The sequence below is a fragment of the Centrocercus urophasianus genome, unplaced genomic scaffold, assembly GCF_019232065.1.
Source record: "Centrocercus urophasianus isolate 14NV4802_14NV808 unplaced genomic scaffold, USGS_Curo_1.0 seq_15, whole genome shotgun sequence".
NCBI classification, from domain to species: domain Eukaryota; kingdom Metazoa; phylum Chordata; class Aves; order Galliformes; family Phasianidae; genus Centrocercus; species Centrocercus urophasianus.
The window spans coordinates 29059181-29082826 of NW_024884697.1; the positions used below are offsets into that span (position 1 = coordinate 29059181).

The following is a 23646-nucleotide window of genomic DNA, read 5'->3' on the forward strand; positions in this document are numbered from 1 at the left end:
TTAATGAAAAGGCGTGCTAGCACTGCTGAGATGAGCTGCAACTTCCATGAATCCTCTTGGCGCTGTTGTATTGCTATTCAGATGTTGTGTGGAGTTGTCCTTATTTGGGGGACTGCATCTCTTTGATTCTGTTTTTGTTAGCAGTGCTTTATTGTGTTGTTATTCATACTTAAAAAAATAGTATTATGAACTGTTTTGCTGAGGAATATTTTTTCAGCTTGAAGTACATTTATGTTTCCAGAATGGGTCATTTTAGAACTTAGTCATGTCAGTGTTGCATTCATTCTTTTTCCACTTCTGCCTCAGAAAAGTGATTGTGTGCTTGGGAATAGGCAGGGAGTACTGATGTATTGAATTAATTGTAGTACTGCTTTACTACAAAACATTATTAGTAGAGTTGAGAAGTTTGTTATCTAACAGCTGCTGTGGTGTTTAACTTCAGGTTACTTGTTGGGGGAACAAGCAGATATCAAAGAAAAGGAAACCCACTCTTAGTAGGCAGTGAATGTGTTCAGTTCTTAATTCCGCTAGGAAATCGTCACAAGATGTTGAGACCCTTGAATTCCTGTGTTGTGCCTTTTCTGACTGTGTAAGATACCAGGGCGGGAGGGACCTGTATCTGCCATTCCTCAGCATGTTAGATATTGTGATATTTGATATACAAATGACATGCTTTTTCTGAAATGGGCCATATAAATATGACATCAAGTTAAGTTAGTTATCTTGAAGCAATTTTTGTTGAAATGAAAACCTAAAATGACTGCATTGATTAATTGCAATTACTGCATATTTACACTTCTAAGCATTCTGTTCTTGTACTCACAGGCATCATTATTAACCCCTAGAACAGATGGGAAACAAAAATGAGCTCATTCAGAATTTCATTTTCATTAAAGCAGCTAAAAATGTAAATCAAAGTTTGTGTTCCCGAGTCCTCAAAAAAGCAGCACTGGAAAGTTTTTTTTGCTCCTAACTTTTCTGACTTTTTTTTTGGGGGGGGGGGGAGGGAGGGATGAAGGCGAGCAAGACCTGGGCTGGTTTCATGTAGATGTTCGTATCCTTGTGAACATGACAGGAATAGGAATAGCTGCAGTAGCACACTGCAGGTGCTGGAAATATCTACTGCTCCAGGCTGTACTTACAGAAAGTGGGAAAAAGAAATGAAAAATAGCATTGACAAAGAGGAATTGATTGTTACTTCGTAGAAGAAAATGCGGGAAGGGAGAACTCAATATTGGAGAGATTCTTAGAAAAGGCAAAAAGGAAACAGGAAAAGCACCCCTCTACCCCCGGTTTCTTTTGTTGCCGGGTAGGTTTTAAGTTTCTCATATGTAGCAAACAAAAATGTGAACGGCTGCGTTTTTGGAAGGTGTTTCAGTTTTCTTGAGCTTCAGCTTAAGTTCTAGAAGTAGTACTGTCATCAGAGTATAATGTCTGATCACTTGCAGGTTGTTTTTAAAGCAGTGTTGTATGCGCTTCCTTCTTTCTGAGGATTGGATGTTATTGCTGGGTTGACACGTGCTACACTACTGAAGGATTTAATTGTTTTCCTCAGCGATTGAAAGGCGCACTGTTACAGATGTGCAGAATATTCTGCAGATATGTTCCTCATTTCTTGTTTTAAATTGTCTTCGAGAAAGTTTGCTCGTTTGTACAGCTGATTTTTATCTCTGAGAAGAAAGTTGCACTAGCCTGAAGGGTCGATAAGCATGTCTTGAGCTTTGGGTCATTATGAGTGAATAATAGAGAGCCGTTCCTTGCTGATAAGGGGAGATGCACAGCATTGCTCAGATACATGCAGAGGTCAGCACAGTCAAGAAAGCAGGAGTGCTTTTAATCTGCACACTGCATGATTAGTTCTGTGTATGGAACTTCCTGGTAAAAAAATGATTACTTGCAGGGCTTCCCTCTGCCTACCAGCATGCCGTGAAACTTCATTTTAGTTTCAGCAGGGTGTGTATTATCTATTAGACGTTCTTGTGTTACAAAGACAATGCAATGACAAAAAAGAACAAAGGTAGAAATTTGTGATGAGGAAGTAAGGACATGTCCTGTGTGTGCCAGTGCTTCAGACCATGTCATCTTAAGTGTACCTGTGTCTGCAAGGGGATGGAGGATAAACCCAAGGGAGAGCTATTCGTTCTGGGATCCCAGAAACGAGAGTGGAGTCAGAGGCATGGTTTCCTGGCAGCTAGCTGTGGATCCTTCCAGACAACATTTTTGAGCCAGTTTCTCATACCAAAGATTTGACTGTCTGAAGGCCAGCACTACTGACCTTTTAGGTTAGATAGTGGGAGAAAGTTTTTCACAGAGAGAGTGGTGACACACTGGAACAGGTTGTGCAAGGAGGCTGTGGATGCCCCATCCCTGGAGGCATTCAAGGCCAGGCTGGAAGTGGCTCTGGGCAGCCTGGTCTGCTGGTTGGCGACTTGCACATAGCAGGGGGGTTGAAACTGGATGATCATTGTGGTGCTTTTCAGTCCAGGCCATTCTGTGACTCTGTGATACTGAACGCTGCTAAGAAGTCCACGGCATTGAGAAAGGCCATTTACCTTCGAGCCATCCACAGCAGGAAACTGTCACATCTGCTGAGGCAGTCTGGGTCAAGGAAGGGCTATGTTTAAGCTGGTAGCTTTAGTTACTATTTAGTTGCTGTTTCATTATAATTGAATGTTCAGGAATAGGTATGTATTTTTACATGCTAGAAAAAAATTTTTCACCTCTGATATATCTGAACTATGTACACAATGTGTTCTGATTTCATTATTGGAGCATATGTGGCAGTGTGTGTAGCGTTTAGTGCTATTTATCAGCTGTGTGCAGTGCAGTGAAAAGACTTGGGAGGGCGAGAGGTAACATTTAGATTACAAAATTAAAAAATGCATACTTATTTATTACTTAATTGAGATGTGTACTTAGGTGAATTTGTGGTTTCCAACTGAAATTTTATTTTCAGTCTCAGTTTACCTTCTCTCAGCCTCTTAAAAAGGTATGCAGTACATTAATTGCAGAGCTTTTCCCACACATTATTTTCATTCAGAATGATAGGAATATGCTAAGCTGTACTGGATTTACTTGATATGAAAAGCCTGGTCAATCCACAGTGGAGGATCAGGTCTTATCTCCTCTAAACCCCAGACCACCAGCAGGGACTCAGTACCATTTATAATACTTAATATTTGAATGCTGTTAATAACTTATTCTATTTTTTAGCCTTCCTGTAAAAGATAACAATTTCTCTTCTAGTGCTCTTAACACATTCTCGTTCTCCATCTCCATCAGTTTACAGTTTGAGTATTTTTACCACATGCTTCAAATTACTCAATGAGAATGCTGTTGCTGTAGACAAAAGTAGGATTTGTTTGTTTGTTTTTAAATAAAAATATTCAAAATTTCCTTTTGCCTTAAAGAAATTTGCCTGATAATCTTTAATGCCTCAGACAGATGCTTCCCAACAGGGTGTCTGTCTCTGGGCTTTATCTGTTTACATCACGTCCTTTTGTTCTTTCCCTTTAATGCTTGTATATATTCTAATTTCTTTGCAATTAGACAAGCCAAAGCATAAATGCTTATAAATTCTTTAAGTTCATTATGTCACTGACAACTTTAAAATCTACTAAGGAGTAACACTTCATCTGTCTTTCAGCTTCCCCACTTTGTATTGTCAGAGGCTGCCCCTGTAGCATTCTGTGTTTACCCCCTATAAGCACTACTTATTAGTGAATTAATTAAGCAGGAAGCTAGTTGACACAAAATGGTTCATGTCCATACCTAGCCTAAAAACCAGAGTAACTATATCCAAATTTACTTCTGGGAATGGTTGCCTTTAAGCGTTAGAGAGAAAGCTAGTTGGCCTGGAGAAATTGTTTCGGGCCCTTCTCTAACAATTTCACAGTACAGGCAGCTCATTTCCATGCATGGGAACTCTCACAGCATTTTTATTTTAGTGTAGATGTGTAGCTTTTATGCGTTTAGGCAGCTAAATCAATATGTTACCTCTTTATCACCATTTCTCAATCTGTACGTGGCTGTGTTCTCAGAATACGCTGGGATGCTTAACGAGCCCTGTAGCAGGATGTTGGTGCTTCTTGATCAAAAGATCTGAAAATTAGTCACTGTTGTTTTAGTTTCTGGATGTGTTTGTGTTTCAAACATGCAGATATTTTCAAGTTGAATGTTTTTCTGCAGGCCAGATTGCTTTCTTTCTTACAAATTAATTTCTGCTAACATTGTGAGGTAAAGAAGGGACCCACTCCCCAGACAGCTTTTTCTTCTTCACATAGAACTTAAAGTATTTGTGTTCCTATTGTGCAGAATCCCATCAGGATTTTCTTAATCAGATTTTTTTTTTAATTCTGCTCTTATTTTTTTTAATGAATATTTGATGCAGCTGTGGTATAATGTTCAAGAATTAATTAATTTTCATATTTTTGTTTGATTAACAGCATAAATAGAAACATGAGCTAGTACATTTGCTTTGATTATGTGGTCTGCATGTGAGAAATTGTGAATGGATTTAATGGCAGGAAAAATACGATTGATAAGATGAAGGCAGAGGAGTGCAACACTGAATATATGCAGATTCTAACAATGAAGTTACAGAAAAATTGGTGTAGTAATGTATTTTATATAGACTTGTAGATTCACTAAATTTAGAAATAGCCTGTGCACAACAGAAATCAGTGAACTCATTTTTTTCTGTGTCACACAATGTACTCAGTATTGCTGAACGTGCAGGAAGAAGTAGTGTGGAAACCTTTACTTTGGTGGATGGAGCAATTGCTGGGAATCCAGAACCTTTTCCTACATGGCTGTTTTCATGAGATTTATATATCCCATTTGCTATTCCCTCGTGTAGTCTCCTCCCACTTACTGGCTTCCTACTGCACACCTGTCTGCACTTCTTTCAAAGTAGCGCCTGTATGTAGCAAAGAGTGAAGAGAGGGAATGCAGAGAAGGGACTGGGGAGAAAGGATCACTTTCCAGTGCTTACGATGCTCCTTTGGCCATGTAGAGTTTGGACTTTGGAGTCTTGTTCCAGAAACTGCTTAGGTGTTTTGTGTTCAGAGAAGAACCAACATTTATGTTGGCACCATTATATTGAAATATACAAGCATGAAGCAAGTACAATACAGAAGTATTTCTGTCTTCACTGCAGTTTCAAAAATGTGCAGTATTCCTAAATATTGGAAATGTATGCAAATAAATAAAGGGCACTTATTATCATCTGTAATACTAAAGGTATCAATGCTATTTATAATAGATTGAGAGAAGCTCAGACAGCTGGAAATCCTTGGTAGGGTAAACTCTTTCCAGGGCGTTATTTCTGTGCAGTATTATCCATAGGCAGAAAGTTAGACACCTATTCCTGACACAGGGGAAAAAGGAGAATGAGGAAATGAGATTGAGAATGTTTCTTAGTTTTGTTGTGCAAATACCATCTATCATTTTCATATTAGATATTGAAACTCTGAACTAAAGGCAACAGGGAAATCGTATCTATAATTTTGGATAGTCTTCATCCTGAATTTTGGGAACAAGTTGAGTCTGACTTACCATAGAAATCTTCCCTTCATAAGAACAACTCTTCAGACAAGGCGCTGACAGAATGTAATAAGTTGTACTGTTGTAATATGCATCATTTCTTTCTCCTCCTTTTGCACTGAGGGGGTGAAAAAAGCAAAAATATTTTCTTCTAATTTGAATTTCATAGTAGTTAAATAATAGACACGAGTAGCAATTGGCAAATGAATTTATGGCTGTTTGTACTGCATACAATTCTCTTTATTTAGTTAATTAAATACTTCTATATTATCTACGTAGCTTTATGCAGTCAATACATCTTCCAGTCAATGTTATTTTCAATAACTTCAAGATTCAGAAGGTTGCCTGCATTTGTACACCATCTGCATTAAGAACGTAAACATGTATTTGCATTAAAATGTGTTTATGGACATAGTTGTTCAGGTCTGGAAATAATTATGAAACTTCATTGTTTCCTAAGTGGCCATGGTCAAAACCCACTGCATTGTCTTTAACCCACTGTATTTTGTCTTTAACTTTTGTCAGCAGCTCAAAATACATATTAGATTTTTAGCTTCAAATGACTGATTGCAGTTATTGCACTGTGTAGGAATGGTCATTGCTGCTGTAATTTTTTTTTTTACTTCATGATATGTATTCTTTATATATATCTATTTAAAAAGGGTATTTCCTCTTTGAACACATGTAGTAGATAAATATACAGGTTGTAGTCAAAACACTGCCCCATCCTAGGATGTGACTACGAAAGAAGGCATGTATACAGCCAGCTTCTGTATTTGTGTTTTCTTTGACACATGACTTAGCAACCTAAATAGTGTTCACTGAACACAAGTTTTTACATTCCATGCTGGCTTATAAGGCATGCTGTGTATAACTAATGCTGTACAGTAAGCTATATTGAGTTGAATCTGTTATTATTGTATTACAGTATATCTTCAGCATGGCAGTAATCTCTTATATTGCAACCACAGCTGCACTGAATACAGGAATACTGCAAACGGTTGCAGAGACTTCCTCAGCATGGTGGCATTGAAGATTTCAGGCCATTCTGTGTACAACTGCCAGTCAGTCCATGGTTATCTGAAAAGAGATGAGGGGTGTGGGGTGACACTGTGTTGTTATGACCTGCTTTGTGCACATCTCGATGCTTTAGTTACCATTTCTCGTGGTGATTCCTACTGCGTGGTACAATTCGTAATAGTGCATCTTTTCCATTTAGATTCAGGCACTGTCATTAAATCTTAGTGCTGTAGATCGATTGTTTTTCAAAATAAGGGGAACTTGGGTTTTTCTAGAATTTGTGAGTGTTACGGATATAGCAAAAATCTTGAGGATCCTGATATTTTGCTTAAAGACTAAACCCAGACTACTGTCACACTTGACAGGCTTGATGAGCTGTCATCCTAGGAGGCAACAGAATGACTATAAAATTAGTAAGACGAGTAGGCCTTTGTTGGAAAGTTAATTCCCAGAAGTAGACTGGAGAATTAATACTATTAACAATGGCACAGCTCAGATATTCCTGGATGCAAAGCCTGTCAGCTCTAGCAAAACAACTGCTGAAGCAGTAAGAGGTGTTGCTGGGTTAGAATACTTTTTGCCGAGCGGTGAGAATGCAGTAGAAGAGTTACTCCTGGAAGGTAACTGTGGACTGTAGCACTGGTTCACAAGGAGACTCAGATTAATTTAATTTAAATATATATAGAAATGAAAGCAAACCTGGGAGTGAAGGATTTCAAAAAAGTGAGTGTTGGAGACATTTTGGTGCTAGTTACAGTGGAGTAGACCAAAATGTAGTTGCTTAATTGTGAAGACTTTGTCCACTGGGTCACTGTCATTACTGTGCAGACACTTTCCCATGCAGTCTCCTGCCAGCTTGCACGGCAGGCATGGCAGGATTTAAGAAGAGTTAAACAAATGTAGAAGCAGCAAGAGATCTGATTTTTGCCTTCAGCTGCTACCTTGGCTAACAGAACCTCATGGTGAATGAAGCTTTTGCCTTTTATTTCTGTACTTCTTTAGCAGCACAGACTTCCTCTTAACTTTGAGGCAGTCAAAATAAGTCATCTTCTCCTGCTGTCAGTTCTGTAGTGTTTGGAATCTATTGGAAGTCCTGGTAATGCAATTTCTGCAGAGGCAGGTTTTCTGTTTTGTTTTATTCCCTTCCTACCCCATCTGCCCTCATCTCTTGAGTTTGCACTCCTGCATACACTCATCTAGCTGGCATAGATTGTTTATCATCTTCCTCCTTATCATCTTTCTACATCTCTGAAAAAGTGGTCAGGCACTGGAATGGGCTGCCCAGAGAGGTGGCGGAGTCACTGACCCTGGAGGTGTTCAAGGAACGTTTGGACGTTGTGTTGAGGGACATGGTTTAGTGAGAACTGTTGGTGATTGGTGGATGGTTGGAATGGATGATCTTGAAGGTCTTTTCCAACCTTGGTGTTTCTGTGATTCTGTGATTCCTCCTAAGTTAGAGCATTATTAAAGCATAAAATAGTATCTTAATTTGCTGTTCCCATAGATATTAAGAATGTATTTTTGGTGACTTGAAATGTCACGAAAATTGACATTTGTTTGTTTTTTGTTTTAAACTTTAAAGCATTACATGTTGCCTTTTTCCTGTTATTATAATTTCTAATAAGAGGAAACTTTCTAGATTGCTCATGGATTCTACCCTTCTTTTTGTAACAACAGATAATCCATCTTTCCTTAGCAGATGCTGAAGTTCATCAAGGCATGTATATGGTTTTCTTCTGTCTGCAAAGGCTTCTTGATAGGACACAAATTTCTTAACCAGATTTCAAGTGAAGCACAAATTGGACCATCTGTCACGTAATCTTACATAACCTGTGTTACAAAACATTGTTAGCACATTTAAATGCCAGTGCATGCAATCTTTGTTTACGTGTGGATCTGTTGGAAAGTCTGAGACTCCCTTTCATGGGAACGGGGCTTTCCCAGTTTGCTCACAGTTGGCCCAGCACATGCAGGAGGGGTGATGGGCAGAGGCTGGAGCTCCCAGCACGATGTGATACGTGCCGTCACATGGGGCTGCATGGGAACAGAGTGGGGAACAGCGTGCTGCTGCCAGCTGGGAGAGCAGCAGGCCAGATGTTTGAAAAGCACGAATGCTGGAGTTTGCTACTCAGCTGGCCAGCTGGCCAAATACAGTGTGAAGGTCTTGATTCGTCAGCAAGTCTTACTAGGTACTCACAACAAACTAGGCATCAACTGAATACTTACTGAGAACTGCTGTGTAAGGAATGGTTTGCTGGGTGCTGCTTTGTGTGTCAGATACTCCGTTTCTCAGTTTGTACAACATAAAATTGGAAAATATACAAACAGTATTTTGAAGGATTCAGTTGCTAGCTTGTAACTTGGGTTGGAATTCCTGCTACTGTTGCAGCCAAGGGAGAAAGTTCTGAAAAGATTGATGATGTCAGTGACAGAAGTTCCATAGATACGGAATCAAGTGTGAGGCAACTTGGTGATATGTGCTAAAAGTTTGAGCAGAACCTTGAAGTGTAGTGTTAAGCATTTCTAGGAACTAGTTTGCTTAACTCTCATGATGAGTTTTATAAAGGAACTTCCATGGAATGAGTGAGTATGTTAGACATGATGCAGCAGACTCATTAGGTTCTAAGCAGACATTTCTATCGGGAGTGTGGCACCAAGCTTCACCACGTGTACTGAATATTGCAACCTATAACTAGCACCACAAATTAATTAGGAAAGACTTGGAAGAGATCTCTGGTGGAGAATGGCACCTGCTTCTCCTTTAGCTGAATGTGGACCTAATAAATTGATTGTTGGACTGTAACAGTTGATGCCATCTTTGCTGTTGTCATGCATGGCAAATTGATTGTGCCCCAATACAGGGAGTGAAATTTTAACTTTTCTTTTTTCAAGTGAAGTCTCTCAAAATAGAAGCATGATCCAAGCTGACAGGAGGTAGTGGGTTATAAATTGAAATTGCGTTTCAGTTTCTTGAATATTTTAGGTCATGCGTTCACTGGGCTAATGTCAGTGTAAGATGCCATGCAGTAGCAGGATGGAGCCTTTCAGTGTGTGTACACAAGCCAGATTTCATCATTATTCCATTATCAGCAATGCTTCATTGTAGTACTTAGTTTTCATCTCAGATACCAATGAAAATTTTATACCCTATATAAATTGCTTGTTTTATTAGTCATTTCCTTCTGGCCCTTCATCTATTTCATCGCTTTAGTTCATTTTTGTACATATTAGCTGCATTTTTCAGAGCATAATCATTCATTGGCATTGAAATTAAGAGAGGATGAGAAGATTGAGACCTATGTTGTTAATATGTATACCTGAGACTTTGCCAAATTAAGGAAGTCTTCTGACTCTAAAATCTGAGATTAAAGTGTGCATTTCTGGTCTGTAGATAAAGATGTAGGTTGTTTTGAAACATGGCATTAGCCTTTTGTAAATACCTGATCGTAATTTGTGGGCTTTTGCACAGCTGTTTTTCAGTAATAGAAAAGCTCATTTTATTGTACTTAAATGTTTTACATTTTAAAAGCAAGACCTGTCTTTATGGTAAGTATTCTGCTGTTTGTACAGAAGCTGTATGCCAGATTGGTAAGATTAGTATTTAAGACTAGTAAAGCTCATTTAATAAGCTAATTTACAAAGCTTCTTCTCTACGCTAAAATTCCAGGTCATTCTTTCTGCAGTAAACAAAAGGAGGGTTTGAAGGATTGAGGTCTGTGCAGTTGTCTGTAAACAGTCAGTACTAATGTAGCATTAAGGAATCACACAAAGTCAGGCTATTATGGTTTGGTTATTATAGCTGAAATTTAGTAATACAATGTTGTTAAGCTCCATGGATTCATAAATAGTAAAATGTCCTCCCTCTAAACTAGCATGATCTTAACATGGATGAGTATGTGATAGGTGTAAGGTAAGTTTTTTTCACTTGTGGTAGGGGAAAAAAACATTTTAGCCTCTGTGGGTTTCTTTTTCCTCAGTACGCTTAGGTGAGTTTGGGGTGTGTTAGGAAAGAGAAAATGTTCTTTGAAGATGTGGAACTTCGGTGAACTGAATGAGAGCTAGAGGAGCTGAGAGTTTTTGAGGGTGAAGTCGGTGCATGTTTAGGCTGAGGGAAAAAGTACATCATCTCTTCAGGTTGATTTGAATCCTGTTTTCCTGTGAAATAAGACGTGATAATGTTGTCAGAATTGTTAACACACACACATACACAAAAAGATAATTTTAGTTTGCAAAGGTCTTTCAATTTATACACACCCATAAGACTTTTCTAAATCCCTCCAAATTGTTAGTCCAGTAGAGTTGGAAACAGTGTAGTTATTTGCTTCCAGAGGAAGAAATAGGACAAGATCTTTAAAATTTCAGAATGCCTGTGTTTGACAGAACTGCATTTACACATTTTAATAAAGGAGGTATTAACAGAGGAGTATATCAAGGATATTCATAGTGCTCAGCTCTGCTGGGACATGGGTTTAATAAAAAGCATGAGGTTCAGTATTTGTACTTTAAAGCGTGGGACAAAGTGGATTATTCTGGAATACAAGCTTCTTTTTTTTTTAAGCTTAAATAGCTATTCATTCTTGACAGAATGGACACGTCCAAACAAAGGTGATTGTGAACACACTGTATTTTGAGAACTGTGTTTTCTCTGTAGGGATTTTTATTTGCTTTTATTAAGTATTCTTAGGAAACCTTTTTTTCAGCAATGAAAGTGCTTTATGCTAAGCTCAACCTTTGGCTTGGTCCAACAGGTATGAGGAAATTAGATCTAGCCACAGCACTCCTGGAGTCCTGTTAGACAAGCTAAGGCAGTCTAGCTTCTGCCATTGGTGAAATGGCACGTGCATGTGCTCAGCCTGCATTTCCCCTGCTTCACTACTAATGTTCGTCTGACCCTTGTTCACTTTGATAAACTAGCAGAAAACCAACCTAGAATTCTCTTGATTTGCTAAATGTTCTCACTTAAGGAATGGCGATGGGGTGGTCAGGAGAGAAAGTCATGCAGACCATTGAGCTACCTCTTCAGGTCTTGATTATTTCATATATATAAATAATCAATATTTATATATTTATAAATAATCAACATTTATATATATGAAATTATATATATATTTATAAATATATATAATATATATATATTTATAAATATATATATTTATAAATAGTCAATATTTATATATATGAAATAATCAATATATATTTATATATATGAAATAATCAAGACCTGAAGAGGTAGCTCAATGTTTGTGTACAGTTTCACATTAAATGGGTTAGAATTATTCATGGATTTGATTAATCTGGTCCAGGACTTTGTGCAAACCTGTATCTTTCTTTGTTATGTCTTTTCCTTGATTTCAGTAGCTTTTGATGATCTCAGTGGAGTACAAGACAAAGCATTCACTTGTGTATGTGTAAATACAAGAGAAATTGTCTTTCAGTGTTGGTTACTTCAGTTAAAATACAAACTCCTTCAGTCAGAGCACAGTGGCAGTAATGATGACGGACCCAGTGATTTACTGAACAGTTTGGAGTTTTCTCCAGCTAGACCTTTGTGGTGACTGGTATTTAAAACTGTTAACTCTTCTCAAGGTCCATTTTGGGCCACAGTAAATTGAAAATACTGTGATCCTGAGAATTTTTAGCTTTATACTTAGTTCAGGATCCTGCAGAACTGTGCTCTTTTTCCTGAATTTAGAAGCCACTGGTAAGTCTATCTTAAGATACCAACCACTAATGCATACAGGAAGGAATTTGGCCTGGCAGAATACATAAGCCACAGGCATATTTTGGTTTTTGTTCACAGTTACTAAAATATTTCTGGCTTCGGGATGATCAGAAGAGGGAAGAGATGCTGTCCACTACATAGATTGATGTAGTAAGAGCTTTAAATAGATGATTCTGTCACTGAGGGAGTAAGGTACATTTCAGATGATTTAAAGTTGTGGTTACTGAGCTTTCAGAATTGGAGATGAGCATTTGATTGCAGGAAACATTTTTGTGTCTGTCTTAGGATTGCTGCATGTTGAATGTTGAGAAACCAGTGCAGATATGCTCTAGAGCACATGATGTCATGGGACTCATAAGATTATGTTATGCACCATTTCTGACTGTACACTTGAAAGCTTGGCTGTGCCATTTCATGTGTTACGTTTCACAGTGTGTCTTTATTCACTATTTTTAAACTGAAGCAAAGAAGGCATTGCAGTCTCAGTGTCCTCAGTTACAAGGGCACCCACCTCAGCAGCAGACCTGCATTTTCCCCAGTCATTCTTCTGCTACTGACACATTTTAAAGAGCCTTTATTGTTGTCCTTGACTTCCTTCACCAGATTTAATTTCCGGTGGGCCTTAGTTTTCCTTGTGGCATCCCTGCATGTCCTGACAACATTTCTGTACTCAAGTACCCAGACTCCATTTCCACATTCTGTAGATTTTTTTTTTCCTTCTGTTTGAGTTTTTCCGTGAGCTCCTTCCTTATCCATGTGGGTCTTCTGGCACCTTTGCCCAATTTCTTACTCTCCAGGACGCACCAGTCTTGGAAGTAGTGATGTTTGAATGTCAAACAGCTCTCTGGGGCCCACTTGCCTGCCAGCACTCTCATCCATGGGACACATCCAAGTAGGTCTCTGAAGAAGTCACGGTTCTACTGAAGTCCACTTTCTTCTGTGTAAGATCCTCAACTCCACCGTCTCACGTTTGCTGCATCCAAGAGTGCTCCCAGTCTTCATTCACATTCCTAACCAGTGCTTTGTAAGAACAGGTTCCCACAGCGTGCTGCTCCTCGTTGGCTCCTGCACCTCCTGCGTCAGAAAGTTATCATCAGCACACTGTAGGAACCTTCTAGACTACATGTGCCTGGCAGCATTGCTTCTCCAGAAAATACCAGGGTGATTGAAGTCTCCCATGAGAACCAGTGCCTGTCATCATGAGGCTATTTTCAGCTGTGTGTGGGAAGCCTCATCAGCTTCCTCCTCCTGATCAGGCAGCTGGTAGTAAACACCCACAGTGTGCTACCCCTGTTTGCCTGGCCCTAATCTCACCCATAAGCTTTCCACTTGTTCATCATTCTTCTCTAGGCAGAGCCTGATACATTCCAACTGCTCTCTCACATAAAGAGCAACTTCAGTGCCACGACTTGCTGATCTATCCTAAAAAGTACATAGCCATCCATAACAGCATTCCAGTCTTGCGAGTTGTCCCAGCCATGTCTCTGTGATGGCAGTGAGATCATAGCCCTGTGACCGCACACTAATTCTTTTTGTTTATTCCTTATGCTGTGTGCATTGCTATACAGGCACTCAGAGAGAAAAAACAGGAGTAGAGGATGCAGGTTTCTCTGTGGGGATGCAGAAAGGGCCCCCCACAGCTATACACACCCTTAAAGTTGCTGGCCTTCTGGCTCGTGTCATGGGAAGCAGCCAAGGAATGGTTGCACTGTTCTGGTTGGCTTGGCTTATTTGCTGTTTCAGTTGCAATGGCATTGAGCATTGCCATTTTGGACCCCACCCTCCAGGTGCTTCAGTTTAAAGTAATTTATGCATATGTAAGTACTACTAGTGTTAACTGCTTTTATTAACAATTTTCATCAAATGATTAGGAAGTTCTCAGAGTAATGTAATTACTTAGTTTTTAGACTCTCCAAATGACCATTTTATTGTAACAGAAATAAAATATATGTGTAGATGAACTATTTTTTTCCAGTTTGTTTGGAGTAGATGAGTGATACTCATCTGCTTATGATTGCCTTTTGCCATAGAGATCTTATGAATTGCATTTGATCTTAATCTTTGGATTTCAGATTTAAGAGAAAGGAAAGAAGTGGGATGAGAGGGGAAAGAAGTAAGTGGAAAAGAAATAGGATTTAGATTTAAAAACCTTTGGGTAGAGAAATGTTGACCTGTAAGTTTTAAAATGTTATAAACAACTTAGTTTTGTAGGGGTGTATTTTTTTGAGATTTTAAATGTGATATAAGTAGCATAAATGATCATTTCTAGCTTAAAGGAAAAAGCAACTGTAACTAAATGCAGTTTCTTTTTTGTTCAGTCCCTAAAAAATGGTTGTGCAGTGAAGCTGTGGACTTTTTAACAGAGGGCAATGTAGCAGTGGTTCACCTGAGGATAACATACATATACTTTGAATGTCGTAGGCACCAGTGAGACTCCAATCATACTTGCGTGGGGTACAGTGACATATATATATATATATGTAGTATAACTATATATATACATATGTATATATAAAACTTACTAACTCAGAAATTTTCTTCTTCCTTCTGGAATTTGCTAACATGTTAAGAGCGTGGTTATGAAACTGATGCTTTGTTTCATGAAATAATAATGTGCACAAAATACTCCCTGAAGGTCATCAATAATACTGTTTTCTTCAAATAAATGCTTAAAATCATTCTGATTCACTATAAATCAGTGGCTTCAGTGTCTGCTGACAATAATTGTATCAAAAGCTTTTTTTTCTCCTATTTTTGTTAAATATTTTTGGTATATACAAACAGGAAGATAAATGTTTTGAATGATCTCCTGATTAAGTAGCATTTTGAGTACAATTTAGTTGGCTTGATGTTGTTTTTCAACACATTGAAAGCTTCCAAATGTAGGCAACTTTGGAATAATTTCATTAGAGATGTCATAGCTACATGTCTGTAAAATGAAGGCCACTGTCTTTATATTTTGGAATGTTGCATGTTCAGAAAGTTACAGTTTATAATGCTGGAATAACTAAGTTGAGATAATTAGTTTACTGAGCCGATTAGCTATTTGGTTTTTGATGTATATGTAGCTTCTGTGCTTGCAGACCTCTCTGGGATAATCTGTCACTGTGTAGAGTATATCAGCATTTTTCTGAAAGGATTTAAAAGGATTTCTGATAGTCATTAGTTGCAGCTGTGGCTCAGTTTGTGACCTTGAATCACTGCCTGCAGTGAATCTTAACTCTTCATCTTGTGTAATAGATAGAATTTGGTACGTTGTTTTTCTTTAGGTCAGAAGAAAGGAAGGAGCTGTTTTTCTGGGCTTAACCTCAGTGAGGGTATTGGTAAACTGTACAGAATAATTATGTAGGGTAGCAAAGTAAAAACTGACTTTGCAAAAATGGGCTTAGTCACAAGAAGACTCAGTGGGTTGTACTGGGTCTGTTCAGCCTTGAGAAAAGAAGACTCAGAGGTGATCTTATTAATCTTCATAATTATCTTAATTAAGTGTGGGATCCGAAAAGAGATGGTCAGCCTCTTATCAGTGGTCAGTTGGGACAGGAAAAGGGTGAACGGCCATAAAATGGAGCATTGGAAGTTCTGCACCAATATGTGAAAGAACTTCTTCACAGTGAGGGTGATGGAGCACCGGAACAGGCTGCCCAGGTTATGGATTCTTCTCTGGAGATACTGAAGACCCACCTGGATGCCCACCTTTGAAGCCTGCTACAGGGAACCTGCTTTGCAGGGGGGTTGGACTCAATAATCTTAGAGGTGCCTCCTAACCCCTACAGTTCTGTGATTCTGTCATTTGAAATTGTTATGAATTGTTGCTGAGGTTTATGAAGATATTTGATACCTAAAGCCAAAATTTCACGTACTTGCATTTTCTGTATCATCTATTGTCAGTCTGAGTATGACTTTGTTCTGTACCATTTGACTACCATTTGCAGTATATCTCCATGTTTGCGTAGTTTGTTTCCTTTGGCAGTTCAGTTCTTGAGAGATAAGAATGATTAGTTATGCATATTCAAAATCTTTTTATTTTATTTTTGTTTTATTTTATTCCAGTTATCTAGAAAAGTATGAAAAAGTCCATCATTTTGGGGAGGAGGATGAGGAGGTACAACCAGGCAATCCAAAGCCACAACTTCCCATTGGTGCAATCCCAACTTCCTATAACTACCAGCAACACAGTGTGTCAGGTAAATTTTTGAGATTTGTTCTGTAACTTCTTTTTCCCTGTATTTTAGAACAAGCTACAGTAATAGTGTATAAATACATTTATAATAATACTAAAATCATCAAATCGCAGCTTCTTTATTTAATGCATCAGAAAACTTTCCACTGTGAGTCTCAATAGAATGAGAATCTGTAAACCATTACACTTATTTCCAAATGTTTCTTCTTTGAATTAGCAGGACTAAAGTTATTTGTCTTGAGACAGAACGTACCTTGAGAAGTCACAGATGTTGTTTGCATTGATTCAGTCATTTCTCTAAAAAGCCAAGTATCTGGGTTTGAGCGTAGGATTATTTAAGCTTCAAAATTTGAGGAATAAAGCTCATGCATAAGAAACCTGAATCAACTTTGGTTGTAAATTATAGACTGAAGTGTCACTGTCGGAAAACAAACAGAAAAAAACGATAAATCTCATGGGCTGTGTGTAAAGGGTGGGTAATTTGGTGCATAGAAAGCAACTTCATATTATATTACAATTCTATTCTGCTTTAATTAAAGTTCACATTTTCAAAGCTTTTCTTTGGAAGATCACACTGCAATATTGCATTCTGGAGTTTCTGAAGGCATTAATATCTAACTAGAATGGTACGCAATTAGGTAACATCTAAATTCAAAGGAAATGGGGCAAATCAGTTGAATACTGTAAAAGCAATACTTTAGAAATACAGTATTTTTTAAAAATATAACTCATAAAGAAATATTGGGCAAAATATCATTTGAATATTAATCAGTTTAGTTATGAAAACAATGTTTTAATTTTTTTTCTTATTTAGATTACCTTCGTCAAAGCTATGGGCTGTCTATGGACTTTAACTCACCAAATGATTATAATAAATTGGTGCTTTCACTGTTATCTGGACTCCCAAATGAAGTGGATTTTGCAATTAATGTATGTACTCTTCTTTCAAATGAAAGCAAGCATGTCATGCAGCTTGAAAAGGACCCTAAAATCATCACGTTACTGCTTGCTAATGCTGGGGTATTTGATGACAGTAAGTATGTGACATTTTTGCAACAGAAAAGTCAATACCTGTTTACTGCTTTTTTTTCACAACCCTTAGTAATTGTTTGTGCTTTGTTACCCTGTAATATACCTGTTATTTTGTAATGTACCTGTTCTTTCTTTTAATATATCTAGGGGTTTTTTTGTTTGTTTGGTATTTTTTTAACCTCTTTCTCAATTACTGTTTATATCAGACTTGGAGCATTACAAATACTCTTTTAAGTCGGATAATTTGAAGCGGTGTTATTTAACAATATAACGAAAACTGAGAATTAGCTTTTTATTGGTGCAGCTCACATTTGCAGCATTGGATTTCCATTACTTGTAGTGCATTACTGCTTTCTTCTGAATTCATAGGACAGTGCTGATTTTTCATAATTCTTTCCTAGTGACAATCACAAATTAAAAACTAAAAAAGAGTGCTCTGAAAACTGACCCACCAAGGTCTTATCTTGGCTCATCATATTCAAGTGTAGTGAATTCAGAAAACAAATCTCAAAGAATAAGAAATAGTTAATGTATTAACATTTCAGTTTTTAAAGATAGTCTGTTCCCTCAATATACAAAAAATACGTGAAAAAAATTCTTCTGTTCAAAATGTTGTGTGGCTTCCATGACAAGTTGTTCCTTGTTAATTGCTTGTCTGTCTTTCTGCCAGGGAAGGGGGTAGAAAGGAGAAAAGAAGATGGGAAAAAAAAGGTTATCCTAAACCATCCTAAAATCATAAAAGCATATCTGCTATCTCATAGTGATGGGGAGGAAGTATTTACTGTTTTTATGTAACTTTTAAAATGTTTTTTTACCATAGTAAATAGATGAAATGAACATTTTTTAGCTAAATATGTTTATCTGCTACTACAGATGATCATATGTATCTGTTGAGTGTAAATATGCTTTGCACATGTAAGCACAAATATGGTTTGTCAGAGACTCAGTTTTCAAATTCTGTGGAAGAATCCATGTTAGACACTGTATTCTGATTTTTGGTTTGATTTTTTTTTTTTTTTTTTTTTTAAATCTTTTAATATCTTGAAGAATTTTGCATAATGATCTGTAGGATTTTTTTCCCCTCAGTACTGCGTTAGTGTTTTCTGACTTCTCCCTTATGTTTCTGACTTGTGCCTCTGCCTTTCAGTTCAGCTCAGATCAATTAGATACTGGTCTGTCAGTATCTTCGTCTAGCCCAGTTACAGGAACTTTCTAAGAAAAAAGAAACTTAGTCCTCTACATTAATAGTTCCAAGGATGCTTGCTTTCTAGATTTGAGTTTGCTGTCACTCATTGTGGATCCATTGATGGATTTAGAAATCGATAATCAAATTTTGTATTATGATTTCACAATTTCTTGGACTTTGCAAAGGTAGGCAGTGTTTTCTCAGGCTCTTACATTGGAATCCGAGCACAGGCTTGTCCATAGCTGGCCTGTGCTTCTACTGCTTACGTTGAAAAATATTTGAGTGACAGTAGTCATGAGGAGTGGCAAGAATAGAATGAGGCTTACTCTTTTCTTTCCCTGTGGAGAAAGCTTCATTTTTATTTTACCTGATGCCTCTAGAGATGACATCTTCTGAGTGTCCCAGCAGTCCCAGACTGTTTAAGACAAACTGGAGAAATGAAGGGTGATGTTTACATACTTCTAAGCATGAAGCTTTTATGTTATAAATATTAAAGGTAAATTGTCAAGTTATGTGATTAAACAAAATCTGTAATAGCAAACTATGAAAATACTGTCACAGTAATTTCAGGTATAAATGATAGCTGGTTAATTTTATTTGAAATGAGTGTGGATTTTAGACTTGGCTTGTCTATAATTAAGGTGTTAAGAATGATGATAATTATAATGCAGTGTTTCTAGGAAACAAGAAAAATATGTTTTCAGCTCCTTCTCTGACCCTTCAGTAGTTTGTTGACAGTTGTACTGCATGTGGTAGGACAGTCCCAGAGGCTTGAGGTGTTTATGTAGTATCTGTGCTATGAAATGCTGCATAAAGCCCTGGTTTGAGTTCTGTAGAAGCTGAAATAAGTCTTGGAAATGAGATCTGTTAAGTTTTGCTCTAAGCATTGAAACATTACAAACCAAAATGTAAAATAAATAAATAAAAAGTGTGGCATTACTTGCCATTAGTTTATTACAGAATATTGCAAGACAAAGCTTAGTTTTATAGAGACTGAATGTTATCTGCTACTTGCAAGCGGTGATGGTTAGAAAATCTGTGGTACTGACTCCATTAAACATCCAAGAGCACTGGTTAGGCTTCCTGGTTAAATAGTGGCTTTCAGCTGAGTGCTGTCAAACTTTCAGTGCTACTGTTCTGCTTTTCAGAAAACAGTTGTGGGAATTTGCTTGAGTGCTGAAATAGTGTTTACAGCTTATACTGGGCACATGGAAAATAGTTTGTGTGAGGTTGAAAACTGAACACTTGCCTTCTTTAAGAGAGCTAAGGAGAATTTTCCCATGATTTTTATTTATTTATTTTGAAATTCATAAACCAGTCACTTCTTCTGCTAATTCTCTGTTTAAACTATAAAACTGCAGTAGAAGTTAATTAAATCACTGGAGAAATTTCAGGTTTATCCGATTTAGTACAGGATTCTTTGAAGGAAAATGAGATGCTAGAATAGCCTGTAGTGTTGTTGAATCTTTATTTGGTTTGTGGATTACCAAAAAAGTTAAAATGTTCAAAATTTTTTTTTTTTTTTTTTTAAATACTGAATTCTGCTTTTTATGCTTAAAGCTTTAGGATCGTTTTCTGCTGTGTTTGGAGAAGAATGGAAGGAGAAAACTGATAGAGATTTTGTTAAGGTAATTTTAAGAATATTGAATTATTTTAAACCGCATATGGTGGGTCTCAAATCCCTTTTAAAAAAAGAAAAAGTAAGGTGTACCAGGATGTGTATCTTGAATTACTCAACTTCATTCCTTTCATTTAAATATAGTAAAACACTAAGTCACAGTTGTCATAAAATGTTGGGATAAGCACGAAGAAAAGTAGAAGGTAGGTGCAGGTAAATGGATAAAGAAGTTCCATGTTTCAATTCCTAAGAGCTAATATGTGAAGAGAAAACCTATCCAACATATTTAGCAGAAAAAAAAAGAAAAAGGTAATATTTAAAACTGCCGTGATCAGTAAAAAGAAAAAGCAACAGAAACAAACACACAACAACATTCTGAATTGTGAAAACAGGAACCGTAACACAAAGAAGATAAGGCAGATTTAATTCAGTTAGGAACGTGTGCTTGTTTCAGTTGGTGTTTTTGCACAAGACATTTTTATCTTTCCGCTAGAGGGCATGATGTGCTGCATTAGTAATGAAATGAGGTTAAAAATATAAAGGAAGTTGCTCTGTGTAAATGCTTGCTCCTTATTCTAGATGAACGTTTTGAGGTGAGTGAGAGCCTGCAATGTACTGTAGTTGAAAGAGATTTGACATTTCAGCGTAGTTACTGCGATGCACAGCAACTTCCTCAGACAGAATTTCAGGTGAAAATTTGTGTGACTAAAGTAGAAGAAAGCCAGGTTAAAGTGTGTTTTGCTAGTTTATGGCTTTTATTACATGAAAATATGAAAAAGTGAGCTGCTGAGTTATTTACGGGTTGGGAGACAGTTTTCTGCTCAATTTCGTAATCTTTTCGTATATTTAAGTGTCTTGCCAATGTCTTTATGTAAAGAAATATTTGTTAGGAGCTCTTGCCATTTGTCTTCTGTTTCATTTTTATGTAACTCAATTTTGGGAAAAGCTGGACTACCATAGGGTTAGTTAAACAATAAATATTGTTGAAATGTCAATGAATAGATCCCCCAAGAATTATTTCCTAAATCAAGTTAACCAAAGAAAAAAGGTAAGCTTTAGTTTTTGTTAGTGTATAACTTGAAAACATGGTTTAAGTGTGCTGAAATGTGGAAAATAATGCTTCTTATTTTCCTTCTTATATTAAGATATTTGTTTCCTTTTCCATTGAGAACAATGTCTGAAATACCTTAGGTTGTGGGTTTGTTTGTTTGTTTGTTTTTTAAGCACTTAGCACTTCTGTTTTGACTTCACCCTACGCTGTCACAGACTGTTGCTGATCCAGAGCAGCAACAAGTACTACATTTAGGTCTGTAAACATTTAAAACCACGTGGAATTCTAATTTAATGTATGTTTGTTAATTATATAAATTTAAGTAATTGTGACAGATAAAGGCAGATGGTTCTGATAAACATTTTTAACGAGAGTGTTAAGTATAACCACTGTAGCTGCAGTAAAATTTACTAACAACAAACTTGGGTACTCTCCAAGGTTTATTCTTGAGCATTCAACATATGCATAGTATCACTCTAGTGAAAGACTTCTGAAAGCACGTTAGAAACGTACCAGCACATCTAAAAATATCTCTAATGCCAAGGATACACATTTTTCATGACCTCTCACTTTAAGCATTTGTTTCACCCCACTGCGGGAAGTCCTTTATTTTGTACTGCAGCTGTGAATGTATTAAAACAGAAAACAGAAAGCATGATGGGAACTTCCCGACATGGAATGGGGATATTTGATGGGCAGGGCAGATATAATGCATTTGCTTTTTATACCTTTAAGGTTAATAGAGTGGTTGTTGAGTGTGTGCTCCCTCCTTTCATTGTTCACATTACCTTTTTTACAATTCTTGTCAGCTTGCTTCTGTTTTACTGCCAGTTCTTTTGGTTTTGTAGTCATCGTTCCAGTTTGTTTCTCCACTGCAATGGCAGCAAATTAGAATTTTCTGTAAAAATGAAAGCAAAAAAGAATTCTTAGGGAGGAGAAGAAAAGTGGAGAATTATGAATTAAAAGCATTGTGATAGCATGAACATAGAAAGGGTGGAGATGAATAGAAAGTAGGGGGAAGAGATGTTTCTCAAATGTATAAATTCCAAGCTAATTGGAGTTATTTTGACAGAAATTCTGTTGAGCTTGTAAACGTTACCCTCAGGCATCAGTGGTTTTTTCATTTGTTGGAGTCTGGGTTTTTGGTTTTGTTTTGCAGAGAAATTCTGGAAGTGTTGGAACTTGTGAAAATTATTCTTAGGGTTAAATTCAGGATTCATAGAGAAATTGGTAATTTGTATTGTTGGTAAATGAAAGTTAATGTAAGTGTTGTTATGTCCATTTTATGCAAAAAAAAACAACAAAACAAAAACAAACTGAGCTTAGCAGAAAATAGCTTTTCAAATGGAATGTACAAAAATACAAGTGATCTGATGTTTAGAACATTTCATGTGTCATCTGTCTAGCTACAATTACTGAATTAACTTTTTTCCTAAGGTGCTGCTGCTTATTACTATAATATATAAACATAAACATCAAACTTTGGATTACAGGAGGTTTTAGTTTCTGCACTCCAACATCTTTGTGTGCTTGCGTAATTATAGAATTATGTATTAAAAATTTCTCAAATGGCTTTTAGAACAATTTAACACTTGCTTAGAATAAACTTTAGCCTTTGCTCTCTTAATCATACTAGTATTTTTAAAATACTGTTCAAAAAAAGATGAAATTTTATCTGTCTTTTTCTTTAGACAGCATTTTAGGAGCAAATAGAAATATCTGTGTGTTCGATGTTTTATTGCTGCTGCTCTGTTTTCTCTTTCCTATTTATAACGACTTCATTTTTCGCAATTCCTGGTAAGCTGTCATTTGTGAAGCTTTGTAAATGGTCAGTAGCATCATGAATTTTTCAGAACAGTCTACTGATAACAGTCTGATAACATCATACAGACAAAGGGATATGCATCTTTAGTTGTATCCTCTGACACCACTAATAGTCCTGTTGAAGGTAAAGATGAAAAGTGGTGTATTTCTTTATTTAATGCTAACCTTCCTGAGAATCCATTCTTTTTTCTTTTTTTTTTTTACTAATCCTCCCTGCATTACAAGTTTTCCAAACAATTTTTTTTATAATTTCAGTTTTATGTATTATTTATTCTCCTTTGTACAGTGCTTCCCTCTAAACTAAATCAAAATCTTGAACATGAATACATACTTCAATCTCTGTTCCATTAATTGTCAGAGTTTGAATATCATTTTAATTATGCCTTCTGTTTTCCTTTATAGCTGTGTTAGTTTGTTGCTTTTGCTCCTTTTGAGGTTTCCCTTTCCTGCCATTAAGCTTAAATCTCCA

At 36.9% G+C, this 23646-nt stretch overlaps 1 protein-coding gene across 3 annotated transcripts in view; it reads left to right on the forward strand.

The window, feature by feature from the left end:
- Window positions 1-23646, forward strand: part of ARID2 (AT-rich interaction domain 2) — a 106316-nt gene that overhangs the window by 44007 nt on the left and 38663 nt on the right. For all 3 annotated transcript variants that reach the window (XM_042815424.1, XM_042815422.1, XM_042815423.1), the window contains exons 4-6: window positions 16337-16470; window positions 17281-17499; window positions 20245-20312. In XM_042815424.1, coding sequence (XP_042671358.1) covers window positions 16337-16470; window positions 17281-17499; window positions 20245-20312 — 421 coding nt within the window. The remainder of the gene's footprint in view (window positions 1-16336; window positions 16471-17280; window positions 17500-20244; window positions 20313-23646) is intronic.